The following is a 19,166-nucleotide window of genomic DNA, read 5'->3' as shown; positions in this document are numbered from 1 at the left end:
CATGAAACGAGATCGAAAACCTCCTTCAATTGCTCCCCCCCCCCCTGAAATTTTCAATGTTCTCGGTGCTACACCTACCCGCTCTCCTCATTGACACCCAGACATAACTATCTGAAAAATCATAAGCAAGAGCTTGTATTTTATGGCTCTGATAAAAAGATGCATGACCTTGAGAGAATTTATTTCAGTGTGGAACAAAGCAGACAGCGAAACTCAAAGCGGGACGGGGGGAACCCGGGTTAAGACAGTTAATGAGATTAAATCATGTGCCATGAGATCAAATAAAATTCTTAAACTACTTCCTAAAAATTTCAGCACTATCCCTGCACCAGGATCCCCCTCCCCCCCGCCTGTTTCTTTTCACATTGAAATTAATTCTCTAAAGGTCAAACATATTTTTACCACAGTCTTACAATTATGCTTCTTTGGATTGCTATACACGTCAGGAGTGACCACAAGGGGGGGGGGGGTCATAACGTAGCCTGTACCATCAACAATTTCTGGGGGGGGGGGGTAAAAAAGGTTTTTGATCTAATTTTGTTGAATCTCACAATTGTAAGAAAATGCCATCTAAATGGGGGTGGGGGTGGGAAATCAAAAGTTTTAAAAGTGTTTTTTTTTTGTTTTAATTTATTTATTTTTGATTTAAATTATTTTTTAAAAACTGTTTATACTTTTTTTATTTAGTTAGTTTGTGTGTCTGTGTATGTCATTTGCGTAGCACAGAACTTTTCTAATAAAATAATAATAATTAAAAATAAGTAATCATAAAATATTTTTTTAAAACAAATTTATTTAAGAATAGAGCAAAAATACGAAAGGAAAAAGGGGCGAGAATATTTTTTTGGGGGGAGGGGGTGATTTTTGTTAGTAAGCTTGGAGGGGGGGCACCCCTGGATTTCATATGTTTAAAGAAAACTGCTTTCAGAAAGTTAGGTTTTAGCATCTAATGAAACAAAAAAAAAAAAAAACCTTTAAAAGTATAAAAATACATTTGGCAAAAACAAAATGTTATCTGGTAAATGCACCGAGAAGAGTAAAAGAAGTTTTTAACGAAAATTTACGAAAAACAAGGACATTCTTTGTGTTTGAAATTATTACTTTAATTCTCTGACCGGAACTTATCTCATTTTCGAGGCTTGTTTTCCTCGCGCTATTGTGACTCAAAGGATAATATTTTTCATTTCCAGGTGTTAAGGGAGATTAACCTGGGTTGCCTTGGATGCTTGAAAGTTAAAAATTTGAAAAAGTATGCATATTATAGCAAGGTATCTAATAAGTTTGACAGTCCAAAACACATTGTGTTTACCTGTCAGAGAGCTTTGTTGGCCTCGCTATGAGCGCCATCTAGGGGCGAAATTCTCTGCCCCGTCCCTCGCTTTCGAAGGAAAAATAACAAAAAAACACATGAATAACAAGCTCTTGAAGCAACAGCACAGATTCTCGTAGGCTACGCTTGCGTTCGACGAACCTCACCAGTCTTCCGGTGAGTAACCGGTAGCTAACCGCAACGATCTTGAGAGCTAGTTGCTTCGGATGTCGTTTTATGTAGAGTCCCTGTGAGCCTAACCGGTTGGTTGGTCTACCGATTGATCTACCGGTAGACGGCAACTCTAGCTGGTTGATTGGAACCACGTGTTACTTTTGACCAAGTATATGTATTTTTCATCTACGTGTTATTCGTTTGCGTCATGTCTGCGCAAGTAATCGGTGATCAACCGAAAGTTCGTGAACAACAGGTTAGTAACCACTGACGACATTGCTGTCACGTGATCAACCAACTGGTCGCTACCGGTCGTGCTCTTCGAACATAAGCATTATTTTGCTTTCATTTGCTCTATGTATTGGCAACGCTTCTTCCCCCTGTAAAACTGATTTGCGTGGAAACGTGGTAACGCAAAGGGTTTCAATGGCTGTCGTAAGTTTAATTATTATTTATTGATTTATTCTTTTAAAATATAACAATATTGAAATTTTGTCCCTGCATTCTGCTTTTGCAAATATTTGAGTCTATGTTTGTTAAATAGTTGTCATCATATGCATTCACATCCACGTGCTGGATCATTTGAAACGCCATTTTTAAGCGTTTTACTCATGAAAATCTATGTACACTTTTTTTTTTAAATTCATCTCAATCGGATTTATCTTTTAATTCTGAATCAGCCGCTATAAATTTCAAGAAATTTACCCCGAGCTGTCTGTAATATAAATGCAATGCTTTAAGCGGTTTCTATTGCATCGTATGATAATTAAATTCGAAAATCATGTTACATATTATTGTTCCTGTTCTTCCCAGGTTGAATGCTCTTGATTAACTTTTATTTCATTTAGTACGATAATTTTACTTACGAAAACATTAAATCCGTGTAAGTACATCGTAGTTGAGCGATTTATAGCTACTAGTGTCGGCAAAAGGCATATGCGACCTCACAGGGGCCCAACAGAACAGTCTAAAAATGCATAGTTCACAGAGCATTGTACGGAAAACTTCCTGTGGAACTAAAAATCACGCATTTAGTACTTTTGCCTAGAACTTAAATATCAACCTAACTTGTCATTTAGAAATAGGTACATCAAGGGTGCACTGAAAATAATAAAGAAAAAATATGAATGGAAGAATTCGTGATTTTTTTTTTTTTTAATCTATGGACTTTTAGCCTATTCAGTTTTTAATTTGAAATTTATACATGGCCATTATTGAATCTTGGAACAACAAAATAGAATATAGTTTAACTACTGTTTAATACTGTTTAACTACTATCAACGGACCACAAAAATATCATCCTGAAGTAGAATGCGTCCTTAGAGTGGTTCTAAAACTAGTGAAGTGTCCAGGACCATGAGTAGACATCTTCAAATAAAGTCTTCAAACAGAACCAACTCTTTGCCATGGCTAGATAATACAGAAGCATGCTGTGCGCAGATAAGTGCATTGTTAATCAATATCAGTATTAAACATAGGTTTCTTTCAAAATTTGCTGGTGAATGAATGCAAAATTTTCCTGAAAGACTAAAAAGCAAAATTATATTACTGTCCTTCTGTATAGTATGCGCTTGCAAGTAATTTTCAGTTGAGTGCACTATTTTTTTTTTTATATTGCAATAATGTATGCCAAGGCCTGGTTCTTAGTTTCCGATTAGACTGACATGGCCTCTCATCAGGCCTGCTTCAACAATAAATTTTTCCTCCCATGTCTGAATCCTATTTTTATGAACAAAATAAGAATTTATTCTAGAACATATCTAGGGATGCATTTATAAGCAAGTTAGCCAATTACCAACTAATCTATAAATTCATTGGCCGATTAACTGCTCGTTGATAAAATTTCTCCATCATACAATTTCAACTTTTTAGACAGGAGTGCTTCCCTAAGGGCAAGGGTGTACCCCCCCCCCCTCAATATTGCAGAGATCTCCTCCCTCGCAAAAAAAAAAAATACCCCTCAAAACAACCCTCCTGAAAATTTCAATGGTGCAGTCTGCACCATGACCCCCCTCCTCCCCTAGGTAAGCACCCCTGTTTTAGAACTAGTTAATAAGAGATAGTTAGAATCTCAAATTTTGTGAAAATAGTACCAAAAACTTTTTGCTTAGCAGGAAAGCTTGCGTGGAACAGAAAAATGTCCTTCTTCATACTTTTCTGTAACACTTAAACTTACTGTAAGCTGGACAGGATAGTTCAGTTTAATACTCTTCTATTAGCAGCTTCCATATTTGGTGAATATTGAGACAATAGTCCGATGAAAATCTAAAATGTTCAAATTTATTAAAAATAATTTCCAGAAATTGTTGCTAACTAAGTTTATTTTACTCATTACTCTGCTTTTCATCTTAAAGTAATGTGCAACACAGACGTAGATAAAATGTTAAACTGTATGTGGACTCAAATAACTGCTTAAAAAAAATCTGCTGAAAAACATGGTACTCCTGCCGTGTCTTACATTGCCGCCAACAGAAAAAAGGTAATGTTGAAAGTGAGTCAAGTTCTACTATGTAAGCAGAATGTTTTTTCAATTATATTTACTTTTTATAATATTATTCATGCAAGGCCACCTCAAAATTGAAGATCAGCATTTGTTCATTAAAAAAAATATATTATCCACATTTGTTTAAAAAATGTCTGTTTTCAGGGCCCAATATAGGCTGATTTTGCTACCGTTTTTCGGTACCTTCACAAAAATCTTGTTTTGAAATAGGTACTTTCACAAAAATCAAGTAATAAAATCAGGTAGCTTCACAAAAACATTGAAAATTTCACAAAAATTTGCCTTTTTTAAATATCAAATTTGTTTCTCTGTTTAAAACAAAATTTACTTATAACATAAAATTCTAAGCAAGTTTATATGAACAATCGCTTAAATAGCAACCTTTTTGTGGTATTTTAACTAATTTTTAGCTGTTTCTCACCAAAGTGTATTTATGCAATATTATCGTAATCTTTTTTCATGTTTTGGGGAACCGTTTTTCTCATAATTTCCAATATTGTACACAGTACATAGCCCATTAAGCTGAAATTACGTATTTTTGGTACTTCTTAGGAGGTTTTTAGCTTGCACCTCCCCAAAAAACAAAACCTGTTAAAAAATAATACTAGATGACATTTACACTTTTCAAACTAAAATTTCACTTGTTCTACTTCTCCTTTACAAAAATTAGGATGTCTCTAAAAGTTCACAAAAACAATGCTGATAAAAAAAACTTTCACAAAAATAGAATGATGCAATACTTTCACAAAGATAGGTAGCGAGAAAAATATCCTGGTTTTCTGCAATCTTAGAAAATTTTCTGCTTATGTTGGTCTCTATTATCTTGGTCTGGTGCTTTAGTATTAAAATCTAGCTACTACAATTATTGTCGCTACTTGTAGCAACAGGACCACTGCCATAAGTTATCTTAAAAATCTGTTAATCATTTAATGGGAAACTTTCTTACTTTTATAGGTACCGTTTTTCATACCTGCAGATAGTGTTAAGTTGTGTGTTCAGATACTTGTATTTTTATCTTTCTGTGTCATGCAAATGCTGTATCATTAACAGATCAAAATAAATGACTGTTTAGTGTGCTTGCATTTTTGCTATCGTTGTTTAAAAATAATTGGAGAACATAATTTTTTTTTAATGCAACAAATTTGATCTGGAGATCTGAATAAATGGTGTTCTAATGTAAACAGGGGTCTGGCCAGAGGAAATTTGGGTCCGTTGACAGACCCTTCACAAAAATACGATCACTCAAAACGGACCCTTTACAAAATTGCGACCAACCATAACGGACCCTTCACAAAAATTCTAATCAACAAAAACCGATCTTTCACAAATCATTTATTGTAAAAGCAAATCTAAAATCATAACAATGGCTAATTTTTCAAAAGATATGTCTGCATATTTCTGTGATGCTTACTGTTTTTGTTATCACAGCAGAATCAAAATAGCCAGCAAGGATGTTATAGATTTTTCTGAAAATGTTATTTGACCCACAGCTTGATATTGCTGCCTCAGCACCTTTCTCCTGCTGCTCTCAATTTAAACAATAACATATATCATCCAATTGAACTTGGTACTGCTAACCAATAGAATAGCTATAGGTTGGGGAAGAAATACACAAGTGATCACTTCAGATACCGTTTACCAACTATAAAATTAACATTAACGCTAAATAAACGTCTAGTAAACCTTTCACAGGGACTTGGAAAACATTTTACCAGTTTGGCAATTTTTGTGCCTTTATGGTATGACGTTTTAACGTTATCCATGAGCCTCCCCCCTCCCCCAATGCATTTATTAATGTTTATAAATTTAAAATTTTCGTTTTTACAAAATAATTTTCGTTTACAAAAAAAAGACCTTTCACAGAAAATTTTTTGATTTTTCACAAAAACTTTTCGTTTTTCAGAAAATTATTCTGTTTTCACAAAAATATTTGATTTTTCACAAAAAACAGACCCTGTAAAAAACCCTGGACAAACCCCTGGTAAAGCTAAACATAAGTTTTGTTTGTATATTTGAAATCCATAAAATTTGGTTTGTATGATCCAGCTAACTAATAATAGCATAAATTAGCATAAGGTATAATGCCAGCAATTTCATCACTGAATATTTGATTCCAAAAAAGCCCTTAAGTCTTTCAAAATCAATTGAGATTAAAGGGAAAGGGATAAAGGTCTGATCAACCATGTTAAATGTAAATGTCAAGATGGACATGCAAATCATTGTAAAAAAAAAAAAAATCATAAGTATCTTTTATTACTATTATTAAAAACTAACATTGCAATTTTAAGTTACTGTAAAAATTATATGTTAATTACACAACCAATTGTCTCACCAATTGTCTTCACTTTCTTCAAGATTGCTAAAAAGAAGACTCCTAAACCCGCCCTTAAGGGCAAGGGTAAAAAAAAGAAGATGCAACCCAAGAAATTTTGCATTGACACCAGTCATCCAGTAGAAGATGGCATTATGAATGCTGCAGATTTTGTGAGTATAATTGTTCTATTTTTAGATTGAAACTATCCTTCTAAAAAATGTTTGCATATTAACAGGCATTCATGTCAATAGCACTTTGGAATTGTCTAAAACAAAATTTTGCTTCATGGAAAATTTCATTAATTAATTTTTTTTTTTTTTTGGTATGCATTAATTTAAACATATTCAACTACAGTCAGCGCTCATTATAACGACCACTCATTATAAAGACCAATCCATTATAACGACCAGTGGTAATAGTCTCAACTTTGTTCCAATGAACTGTATGTTAATTTGCTTCCGGTATAACGACCGCTCTGCATCATCTAATCCAATACAGCGACCGAATTCAGCGAACACTACTCTTGGTATTTTTTCCAATGATACTAATATGTAACTTGAAATTACCTTCATTACGAAGAAGGTGAAGGTTACAAAATGGGTATCCTTACAGCTTTGCATCTTTCTAAATCAGCATGGAATTCAGAAAAGACCATCAAGAACTGACTCTACCATGTTGATTTTAAAAAGCAAAGGGAAACTGCTTAAATGATTTGTCAGGCAATTCAAGATGAAAATTTCAACGAAGAAGATGAAATGCTGTAAAAAATTTCTTAAAATAAAAGAAATTGGTAGAAGTGTTGAACTTTGACTGTTATGCTAAAATCAATTATGATTTAGAATGTGCCAAACACATTTCTGTCAGAAAATAAAGTAACTCTCGATATTGTGCACAAAAACAAATTAATGTATCATGATCAGATGAAGAAATTGAGACCAAAGTTCCCAGTATGAAAAATGTTTAAAATGCTCGAGAGACTTTTTAGTGTTTCTTTGAAAAGCAAGAAAAAATCTATAACTGAAATGGAAAATTATGTTTTGCAAAAATCACATGTGCTAAAAGGAAAGCAGCTCTTTCTGATTTTATCTTCAGAAAATAAATGATTTGTAAGTAGTGTAATACAATTTTTCCTATATTTTCTACTTATAAATATTTTGTCATAATATTTTGCACCCATAATTAAAAATAAAAATCCCATGATAAAAAATAATTTGGGCATTTTACTGGAATCTTTAAAAAAGTGCTAATTGTATTGGAACAACGGAAAATGCATGTGTATATTTTAAAAAAATTCTATCTCTTATAATGACCACTCATTATAAAGACCTTTTTCTCTGGCACGGAGATGGTCGTTATATCGAGCGTCGACTGTATTGGCAAAATTTGCAAATCCTGCGTTTTCCACTTTTTGAGTACTTGGATCTTTCACTTTATTTATTTAGTTTTTATTTCTTAAATTATTGTCTCTAATCTTAGATATTAAAACTCAGGAGTATATCTATCTTAGTATGTATGTCACTCTTACTTCTTCAGAGTGCCTGAAAATTGAAGTTTGAACCGGGTATCAATAGATTCATCATTTTTCAGACTTTTTGTCCTAAAAGATGATTATTTGATACATCCAGAAAACAAAGGCTGCTATTTTAAATTTTTGCCAAAATTTTAAAATTTTCTCAGATTAACCAGCAATAAAAGTTTAGGTCAGCAGTTCTCAACCTTTTTAGTTCAGCGGCCCACCAAGTTTGAAGAAAATACCATTGAGGCCCAATAACTACTATATATTACTTGCACAGTCTAAATTTACTTTTTCGGGGAGGGGGCATTTGCTCATAACTGTCCTTAAGTGTAAATAATATACCGTATTTGGACTGAAAGTGTGTTAAAAACGAGTTCTGGAGATGTCATTTTCCTCCTCTCCTTATGCTACACCACTGATACAAATAACTACTATACAAGAACAATTTTTAAAATAATTTTTAAGGAAGAAAGTAACTTTTTATTGCATTCATTTAGCTGGTACAGCTCTAAGGAAAATCAAAAACAAGTCATCAAAGTTTAAGCTCCATGGGATTTTTGATGCTGTTACGAAAGACTTGATATCTGCATTGAAACTGGATAGTCTTAAATAGCTCGCTACATTCAATGCATTTCTACATTATTTTTTGAAAACTGCAATAAAAAGTCTCATTCAAATAGTAGGTTGTCGAAAAGCAGCTCTAGTCTCTCAATTACACTGATTTGTAATGCCAGTTCAGCAAAGGAGGAGCACTTTAAACTTGAAGCTAATGCTAGTTCGTTTGGCTATTTTCTTTAAAGGAGTTTCTGATTCATTAGATTTCATCTTCAATGATAGGAGAAGTTCCTAAGAAACATGAAAATTCATCAGTTCCTTATTGTCGATAAGCCAGCTGGAGTTTTTGAGTGACGGTACATCTAATAAGTGAATTTTTGCAAAAAACGGAAATTAAGGCCCCAACAGTCCTGGTTCATATTCTTGACCAGTGTCTAAGGCCCAGTAACATATTGTTCGCGGCCCATGGGTTGGGAACCGCTGGTTTACGTCATTAGCCACAGCATAAAATAGTGAAGTTGGGACCAGTTTAGACAGGTCCAAGGTTTCAACAACTTCCGATTAGTTCTGATGCTCCTTTTCGCTGTCCCCCCCCCCCCCCCCAAGCGTATTTTTGTTGAATTGTTGGGCATTCTTACTCTCAAAGTGAGCCTAAAACTAGGACAATGATATTATTAATACTTTTACTGCAGAAAAGATGAAAAAAAAAGGTAGAAAAGCATGACATTGTAATCAAACACCATACAACGGTCAACTTTTTTAATCACAATAGGTTCATATTCTTAGGAAATGTGTTTTAAGGGGGGGGGGGGATTATATTGATTACAGATTTAAAAAAAAATTTGACTTTGTTAATATTAGGGTTCCAAAATATCCGATATTGTTATATTTTTTTTTATGTATCCGATATTTTCAACCGTCACAAATGAGTCTTCAAAAGAGTAAATGTGTCCTCAAATCACTCTTTCTTTTCTTATATTGTCATTACAATATGTGGACTTAAAATTTAGGTTTCTTTCATTTCAATTTAGCAATTTGAACAGAGTTAATTTAGCGTTAGCTGTGCATAACTTTTTGGTGTTTTGTAATAATAGATAAACAATATTACTATGATTAATATAATTTTTGCATTGAAAATACTATAATTGAAAAAATATCATATTTCTTGGAATTTTGTCCCTGCATGAGCTTCCTGGGGAAGTGGGGAATCTGTTTTGCATTAAATTTGTTTGCTTGTTTTAAATTCAAATACATTCAAAATTATTAATTGTCATTAATAACAGTTAAATAAAATTTTCATCTCTAAAATCTATTTTGCTTATTTTTAAGAAGAATTCAATATCAATTTGTCAAATAAACTTAGCCACCTCCCCCCCCCTCCCCAAATATGGCAATGCCACTAATTAGACCCCCTCTGAAATAAAATCCTTTCTTTGTTTAATTTGTATTTTATGGTAGCATTTAACAAGAATTGCTACCCATTATCAGACAGGGTACGCCTCCTGAAAATCCTGAAAAACTCTTGAAATTTAATTTTTTTTTTCTAAGGGCCCTTAAAACTCCTGAATTTTTGTTTTAACCTCCTGATTTTCCCCCTCTCCTGCAAATAATTTTTACTAGTATAAGTGCTTCATTAACCTCAAAATGGAGCTTTAACAATCGCTAATTTTAATTTCATGTCGTCTCCATTTAGGCGACCATATTGAATCGCTGGCAGTCAATCAAAATTCTCGTATTATACAGAGCACCCAGTGCTTTTCACAAAGAAATGGGGTGTGTAATAACCGACTGACCAGTTACTCTGTCCGAACATACCCATTACGTTTACTGGTCGTAACTGCCAATAGAGAACGAATGAAGAGCATATGCTAGCTTTTGTGTTAACAGCTATTAAGCATATTTTCTTTATTGCTAATTAATAGTGCTATTGCTATTTCGTAGTACATTTAGTATTGATAATATGCCGGGCGGTAAATGCGTGTTTAATGGAGGAAGTTTAATAGTGGTGTTAAAAGGAAGTGTCTGCAAATTGACATTTGTGAACTGAATAAGTCTTCAGATGAATACTTAGAAAAAGCAGAAAAGGACAGTGACCTTTCCTGTATCTGTAAAAGTAATGCTTTAAGGCGCAAAGCCAATGAAAAGTTTGAACTGAAAAAGGTTGAAATAGACCTTGATAAATTAAGTGCCAAAACAAAAACTCTGTAAGAAGAGTTAATACTGAATCTAGTGTTAATATTTTTGGTTTCAAATGTTTGAATTCAATTTTTAATTCTTATTTTACTGGGGTCTGGCCAGAGGATATTTGGGTCCCTTAACGGACCCTTCACAAAAATCGGATCAACCAAAACGGACCTTTCACAAAATCCAGATCAAACAAAACTGACCCTTCACAAAATTCTGATAAACAAGACCGGATCTTTCACAAATTGTAAAAATAACGCATATTTCTGTGTATAAACTGATAATTTTTGGAACCTTTTTTTAAGTCAAATTAGAGGGATCAGCTTATACAAAATCAGCTAATTTTGAAAAAAAAAAAAAAAAATCAGGCACTCTTGGGATGTTCCTGCAAGCAATAAATAATTGCTACTGCCAAATAAATATAATGGTTGTTTGTTTTATCACAGCTAATTAGCAGAGGTGTTCTTGTAAACTTTTCTGAAAAGGCATTGGTAAGCACTTTTCTCCCATTCATGATTTAATAAACAATAATAATATATATCTGCAAAATGAACTTAGAACTGCAAAGGGATAGTAAGGGTGGGGAAAAAATATGATCGCTTCAGATAGGGTTACCAACTTTAAAATTATCACCACTTATGTCTGGCGTTGAACCTTTATAATGACTTGATTAGAAAATATTCTCAAAATATTCTCATCATTTTACCAGCTTGTCAATATTTGCGTTTTTACCGTGAGGTTTTTATGGTGAGGTGTGATGTTTAATTGTTATTTTGGGAGAAAATTGTATGGGTTTTGATTTTTCAATGCTAACAAGGATGATTAACTTTAAATAAACTCTTTTAATTACCGTTTTTTTTTCTTTAGATGTCTACATTTTGAAAAATGCAATCTTTTAACATCCGATATGAGAATCATATTTTGTGCTTTTTTCAAGCTAACTTCGCTTTATTAGGAGATGCAAATAAATGAAAAGTCTTTTTTTTTTCTGTTAGAACTCTCATTTCAAGTTTTTAAAGCAAAATTCCATTTTCTGTTATGAGTCAAAAATTAAAATGCTGAATAGATGGTTTATTTTATTTTATTTATTTATTTTTATTTTTTTTGCGTCATAGATATTAATGAAATGTTTATCATAGAATCCTAAAATGCAATTTTAAAATAATTTTAGCAAAAATATTTCTTTTACAAGCCGTTTTTATACTTTTGATGCCTTCACTTTGAGAATTGCGATCTCTTTGCGTCCGCTATGGGAATCCGATTTTTCGAATTTTTGATGATTATTACGCTTTAATAAGAGGTAAACAATTAAAATATCTTTTTATTTTTGTTAAAATCACGAAATTTATAAGTTTTAAACGAAATTTTGTGCTTTTTAAGAGTGTCTTGGGTCAAAAAGTTAAATGCTGAAACCCCTATTCTGAATTTTATTTTATTAATTTTTTTGTTACAGTTATTTTAAATACTGTACAGAAATATTTCTAGTATGATTTAACATAATGTAGAATGGTAGATAATACGGACATAAATAGATACTTGAGAGAGCGATGCCCCCCCCCCCCCCTGCCAAATATTCAGACCACTCCAGAATGATTTTCTCGACATAGAAGAGGAAAACACTCAACTTAAAGTTTAATTGATGCAGTTTGTGCTATCTCTAAATTCTAAAATTTCGTTTTAACAAAAAAAAATTGCGAAATTATTTGATTTTTCACAAAATTAATTCGTTTTTCACAAAATTATTTGATTTTTCACAAAAAACTGACCCTGTGAAAAATCCTGGACAAACCCCTGTTTTATTTATTTTTGATTGAATAGCGTGAAAAAAATTGCTAATCAATCAAAAACATAATACATTTTTATTTATTTATTTTTTTAATTTTGACAGCAAAGTAGATTAAGTGTACTGAAACTAATTTTCTTGTAAAAACCGCTCTTGTTATTACTCCTGAAATTCATTTTTGTCTGGAAGAGTACAAACCTTGATCAGATGATGCAAAACAAATCATTTTTAAACAGAATGAAATTTCTTGTAATTTTATTTTCAAGAAAAATTGTGATAGCTTCCAGCATTACAAATAAGTTTAAAAAAATCCTACTAGTCCTTAGAGTTTTAACCTGAATACTTGAGTTTAAGGTTAAGGTGCATTTGATTAGGTTAATACGCAAAATTATTGTAATGACATGTATGGATGAATGAAAATAGTGATAAATTTTAATATTACGATTACAAATTTTTATATACTAAAATGTTGCAGTAACATGTACATATGTAATCTTATTTATTTACAGGAAAAGTTTTTGCATGAACGTATCAAAGTGAATGGTAAAACAGGAAATTTGGGAAATACCGTAACAATTGAAAGGAGCAAGACCAAAATTTCAGTGACAGCCGATTGTCGGTTTTCCAAAAGGTAATTCATGTTTTTTTTTTTTTTTCAATGTAAGACTCTTGGTGCATAAATGTAGTTTGTACACTTTTAAATTAGCTTGAAAGCTGCTTGGACAGGGTGGCGACAGATCAGGGAACTTTATTAATCAGGGAATTTTGAAAAAAAAAAACGAATTCAAGGAAAATTGATTTTATGAAGAAAAAAAATTTTTTTTTTTTTGCTTTACAAAATTAAGTACTCTAATTCCCTACGCATTTTCCACCAATTATCTGTTTAAAAAAATGTAAAATTATGAGGTGCGATTATATACTGCCGCATATTTGTGCATCTTTCTTCCTCAACGTCAAAGTATTGAATCTTACTTATTAACCACAGGACGAACTTCCTAAGATCGCTTATGTGTCTGTTAGGTTATTTATTTTACCCTACTTGAAATTTCCTTTTACACTTTCAATGCTACGTAAAATAAACAACCATACAGACAAAGAGGAAGCCTTCATTAATGTCTTAGCTCCTTTGCCTTTATTCCATTGTCTCGAAGTAATTAAGTACTGTAATCACAATTTCAAGAAGAAATCTTTGGTTTTTGAATTAATACTATAAAAGCCTTAAAGTTATTACTTCTTCGGGTTTTTAATTTAATTGTTAAAATTGAACTTTCAATTTAAAAAAAAAAATTTGTTTTTTGCTGTTATACTATTTGCTGTCACTACAGATTATGAAGGGTTTTCTTTTCTTCAGACTTAAGTTAATTCTTTAATTTTATAACCAAGTTGTATTCTTTTATATATCTTGAAATTAACTAATTGCTTTTTTTTTTCTTACAAAGTTGTTTGTTACAAAAGCAATCTAAGACTTTTTTTTTTCGTTACATTCTGAAATCATTTGAAATAGAGTTAACTTGTGTACTTAAGTAAATATCTTTAAATTGCTGTGTTCAATTCATTAAAACCTATGTTCTTGATTAGAGAAAAGAGCCCTATGAATGGATGTCAAATGGTTTCATCTGTTTTGCATAAATATGTCAATTATTTATATAAGAATTAACTACATTACTTCTATTCTTCCACTATTACCTGTTATTCTTGCAACAATTATTATACTGTTTGAAAACTTGATTCAAAATAATTTCAATTACTTTTTAGTTCTGTCATACATACACATATGTTTTTAAGAGTAATTTTAATAGTTTCTTAAAATTCTAATGCTAAGTGGTTTCTGGAAGTAAAGTTTTTTTTTTCTTAAATTTTCTTAACCTTTCCATTGTATAAAAATTTAATATACTGTTTCGTAGCTTCCCCCCCCCCCCTTAAAAAAAATTATCTTTTTTTTAACCATTTTATTTTAAAAGTAGCATTTTTTTAAAATATATCTTTAGTTCAACAACTTAAAATGTTTAAAATACTACATTTTATACAAACATACAATGGATTTCAAGTAGAGCAAAGAAAGAAAACCATTATCAGGGAAATTAGGTGAACTTAATCAGGGAAAAGTCAGGGAACTTTTTTTCACAGTTCCTGTCACCACCCTGTTGGAATAAAATGTTTTATTTTCAAGTGCTTGAAAAGGATTAAATAATGTCTTTAGTCCTTAAATAACTTTTTTAAGGTACATTTAAAAAAAAAAAATTTTTTTTTTGTTGCGTCAAAAATCTTAATTTTTTTTCTTCCCCGGAGGAATCTAATTACTTCATCACCCTCTAAAAATCTGTTTTAGTTGCCAAAAGCCCTAAATATTAATCAAAGGCCCTAATGAACTAATGATTTGAAACATTAGATTTAAGAAAAAATTCGGTATTTAAGTACAAGCTTATTTGTTAACAAATGCGTATGAATTGGTTCTAAGAACACCCCGCTTATAAGGTTTTTTTTTTTTTTTTTTTTTTTGCAAAGTCCTTAAGAGGGAATTTATAACAAGGTTCAACAATTTACCTATTAACAAAATTAACTTTATAATAACTATTAGTTTACATTATTTTTAGCCGTAATTTAAAAGTTGGTTTCAAGTTTTTTTTTTTTTGGGTTCTAATCTGTTTGTATTAAAATACAAGATTTTGTCCTGAATATGCATAAATCAGGCACAGAAAGAAAATGGTGACAGTGTCATAGTAAAGAAAAAATAAATTTCATTTTTATAGTCAGGGTTCCTGTGACCTTGAAAAGTCCTTGAATCTCATTTTAACTTTTTTGGGCCCCCAAAAGTACTTGAAAATCATACAAAGTCCTTGAAAACCAATTTCTACGAAAGAATTCCTCTTGTGCGGTGAAGCACATTCTTCACATTCCTGGTTTATAAAGGGCTGACCTTAAAAAAAGTATTGCCATTTCCTCCCCTGTTATTCCTAAGAAAAAATATCTTGGGATGAACAGGAATTATGCACTGACTCAAGAGGGTTGAAAAAAATATTTTGCTTAGGAAGCATACGCTTGAGGATAAGCACATCAAGGAATATCGTTTTTTGATCAGAACAGTACTTATCAGTTATGCGTTAAAAAAAGACGGCACATTTGGTCACTCACAAGATGGAAGTAGGCAAGATACTTAAATGCTTAAGTTTCCAAAAACAGAACAGAATTTAATGTTTATTTAAATTCGAAACTAATGAAAATAGCGTAAAATGTGCTGTAAAGCATTTTATGTTTTTGTATATAAATTTGTTTTTTTGATTATTTAAAATAGTTTTCTTGAGAAATGAAAAATTTTGTATTTAGAAGTTCATCTTATTTTTATTGCATTGGACGCTAATGTGCTAAAAGCTGTTACAGTTCAATTAAATTGATGTTTAATTACGCTTTTTATTTTATAAATATTTTTGTGCTACAAATTCAAAAACCGAAATTTTAATTTTGAATCGTAAGTGCCATATTTGGTCATTTCCAAAAACAGAATTGGATGTCTATTGCAATACAATGCAAACTATGAAACATTCCGCAAAATATGCCGTAATTTTTCTCCCTAAATAATTATATTCTTGAAAAATGCAAAATTTTTTCCTTCAAATTATCGAATTTTATCTTCGGAATATTATTTTATCCTTATTGCTTTGGACGCTAATGTGCTAAAAACTGACACTTTCATCTAAATTATAGTTTTTTTTCTGAGAGTTTTTAATTGTTTATAATTACTTTTATGCAACAAAATCAAAAATCTACTATCTTAAATTTTTTGCATAGTTGCCATGTTTGGTCATTCGCAAGATAGAAGCAGACAAGACTATAAATTTCCAAAAGCAGGATTGGGTGCTTATCTCAGTGAAAACTACTGAGAATTTCATAAAAAGAGTCGGAAATCATGTGTGGTTTTTTTTTTACTTATTTTCTGTAAAAGTGAAATTTTATCAGCAAAATTGTATTTGATTCTCACTACTTCAGAGGTTTTGCGATAAAATTAAACTTTTTCTTCTAAAATGCAGTTTGCTGCCGACTTCTATTTTCTTATCTGTTTACTTTGCAAAAGTAAAGAAATAAAAATCTATCTTAAGTTTTCCAAAATGCATTTTTATAGCTTTAAAAATGCAATCTGTAAAAATTTCTATTTGTTTCTTTTTTTTTTCCCCTGTGTGTAGTAAAAGTTAGTGCTAAAAGCCCTACAATTATTTCATAAAATCTTGTTAAAAATTTACTCATAAAAATGATTTTGTACTAATAATTTACAAAAAGGGGGGGGGGGTACTTACTTTCAAAAATGATTAATGAATTGTTTACATTATGAACGTATACTGTTGTGAATGATTTAGGGGGGTCATGTCCCTTTCCTTGTATACACCCCTGATTGTGTATCGATAATGGCTACAAATTATTTAACTACTTCATTGATAAAACTTTTAAAATGAGATAAGTGTCCCTTTAATGGACAGTTTTAATAAGCCAAAATATTGAACATTTCATTCGAATGTACATTCTTCCAGAATTTTCTTTTTCATACTAATGCAAAACGTTTATCTTTATTTCAAAAAATTTCAATTTTTAAGCTTACAAAAAGGAAACCTTATCAATTCTGAGCGGTTCATTGATAATAACTTCATTCTTGAAGCAAATCTTGATTTTTTTTTTTTTTTTTTTTGCATACCCTTCATTAGAGTTGAAGTCCTTGAGAAAATTTTTAATGTCCTTAAAAAGTACTTGAATTTTATTTGCAAGATGGAGGGGGGACCCTGAGTGTCTTTACACCACACTTTTTTTTTTTTTTTTTTCTAAAAACCAACGTGGGTTTAAGTTTATTTTCAGGGCCACTCCACACACTTGGAAAGTCATAGACCAACCATGATCGAATTTTGTCGTGAGAAATTTATTTCCAGGGAAGAATGTTAACCCGCAACAGGGGAGGTGAAAAAGTTGGACGTAACAAGAGCCGTCAAGTCTCAGAAACCGCTCTATTTCCTTTTTTTTTTATTGTGTTATTAGGATACATTCCTGTAAGTTCCCTTTGATTTTTTTATTAGCACAGAGAAAAAATATGCTTGAATTTTGAATAGAAATGTTTTTTCGCCAAAGAAAAGGTCCTTGAGTCTTAAGATGAGTCGAGGAAATCATACGCCGCAGTAAATAACTACTTGTAATAAAAATGAATCTATTATTTTTTTAATGATTTCATTTTAATTCTTTAATAAATACAGAACATTGATTATATCACAATACAGGAAAATTTTGACAGCCCTTTAGCTATTAGTATTTCGAGGAATAATTCAGCCTCTATTGTCTCTAAAACATCATTGCCTAACATTAGTAACTATATCAAACAAATCTCAACCTCATCTAGAATATTTTGTATATTCCTCATAACGCGGATAACATAAATGAACCTATGTCCGCGGTTCTAACATTAATGAAAGCCATGTCTGCTACTGCCGAAAATTGTAACACTGAAGGGGAGTTGCAGTCTCATAGACCGCTTCTACAGAATGCAATGAAACTTAAACCAGATGCATTTGCCTACTGATAAGCAAGGGGGGTATTCAAGGCCACCAAACAAAAAACTAATGGAGGAAAACATTCAATCGGACTGAAAGTGAAGTAGGGGTGATCGGATAAACTTTTGAGCGGTTTGTAAGACCGCATCTCCCGTTAAGGGTTAAAAAATCGTGAATGTTGTCAATTGGTCAATGGTTTTAAATTTCAGAGTATGGATTGGATGTACAATTTTATGTGTCACCCTCGACTTTTAGCACATATCTAACTCTGTTTACATCTGCTCCTTTAAAACTCGCTCATTTTTGTTTAGTTTGTAATTTTACTGCTTGTACATTAAAAATTTTGTGATCACCGTTATTTTTAACCATACCTGTCTTTCATATTGTGTAGATGTATGTTAGTCACTTTGCCGTGCCCATCTGTGAATTTTAATCCATTTGCATCCGAGTTGTACTAATATTGCCCAGTGGTGCCGCATTTTGGGTTTTCAATTGATATCTTGGGATTTTGTTCATGAAAAAGATATTTATTTAAATATTTTAGCAATAAAAATACATTCTTTCCTGATAAAAATGAAAATTTGTCTCTGTATGTCTGTTACGCATATAGCACCTAGACCGTTTGGCCAATTTTCATGAAATTTGGCACAGGATTAGTACATAGAATAGGGGTGAGCACCTCAGTGATTTTTCAAAAATTCAATTTTGTTCTTTTTCTATTTTAATTTTAAAAACATTTTCCCAAGCAAATTATCATAACGTGGGACCATAATAAATGCAAACAAATTGGCAAGAAATTCATCATCCATTATTTGTAAATTTACAGGCAAACCAAATGACCTTTTAATTTTTCTACTACGGGCAAAGCCGTGCAGGTACCGCTACTATTTTCATTAGTTAAGGCTGTACAATTTAGAACAGAAGTTTCTTTTATGTACGTGGTGTGATAAAATCAGAGTGGGTTTTAGTAGGCTAGGCCCAACCGCTGCCTGCTAACCTTTTGTAGTTCACTAGATTTTGTGCTGGTTGAAATTTAATGAAATAAAAGTTATTCTTTTAAACCTAGTTGCATGAAAAAAAAAATTAAATTTCCATGGAACTGAGCTTTGAACATTTTTACAGGTATTTGAAATATCTGACGAAAAAGTACCTAAAAAAGCACAATTTGAGAGATTGGTTGAGAGTTGTTGCAAATGGAAAAGACTCTTATGAGTTGAGATATTTCCAGATCAACAATGAAGAAGACGAAGATGAAGAAGAAAATGAATAAATGTGTGAATATTAAATAAATTTGTTTATATCAACA

At 31.6% G+C, this 19,166-nt stretch overlaps 1 protein-coding gene across 1 annotated transcript; it reads left to right on the top strand.

Moving 5' to 3' along the window:
- Positions 1 to 1,803: 1,803 nt before the first annotated feature.
- Positions 1,804 to 19,166, top strand: LOC129230605 (60S ribosomal protein L22-like). The gene is made up of 4 exons (XM_054865018.1): positions 1,804 to 1,918; positions 6,342 to 6,470; positions 12,848 to 12,969; positions 18,983 to 19,166. Exons 1-4 carry the CDS (start codon positions 1,910 to 1,912, stop codon positions 19,128 to 19,130), a joined length of 408 nt encoding a protein of 135 aa, XP_054720993.1. The 5' UTR covers positions 1,804 to 1,909; the 3' UTR covers positions 19,131 to 19,166.

This window comes from Uloborus diversus, chromosome 9 (genome assembly GCF_026930045.1).
Source record: "Uloborus diversus isolate 005 chromosome 9, Udiv.v.3.1, whole genome shotgun sequence".
Taxonomy (NCBI): Eukaryota; Metazoa; Arthropoda; class Arachnida; order Araneae; family Uloboridae; genus Uloborus; species Uloborus diversus.
Note: the sequence above shows the minus strand (reverse complement) of the source record. Positions and strands in the feature narration are given on the sequence as shown.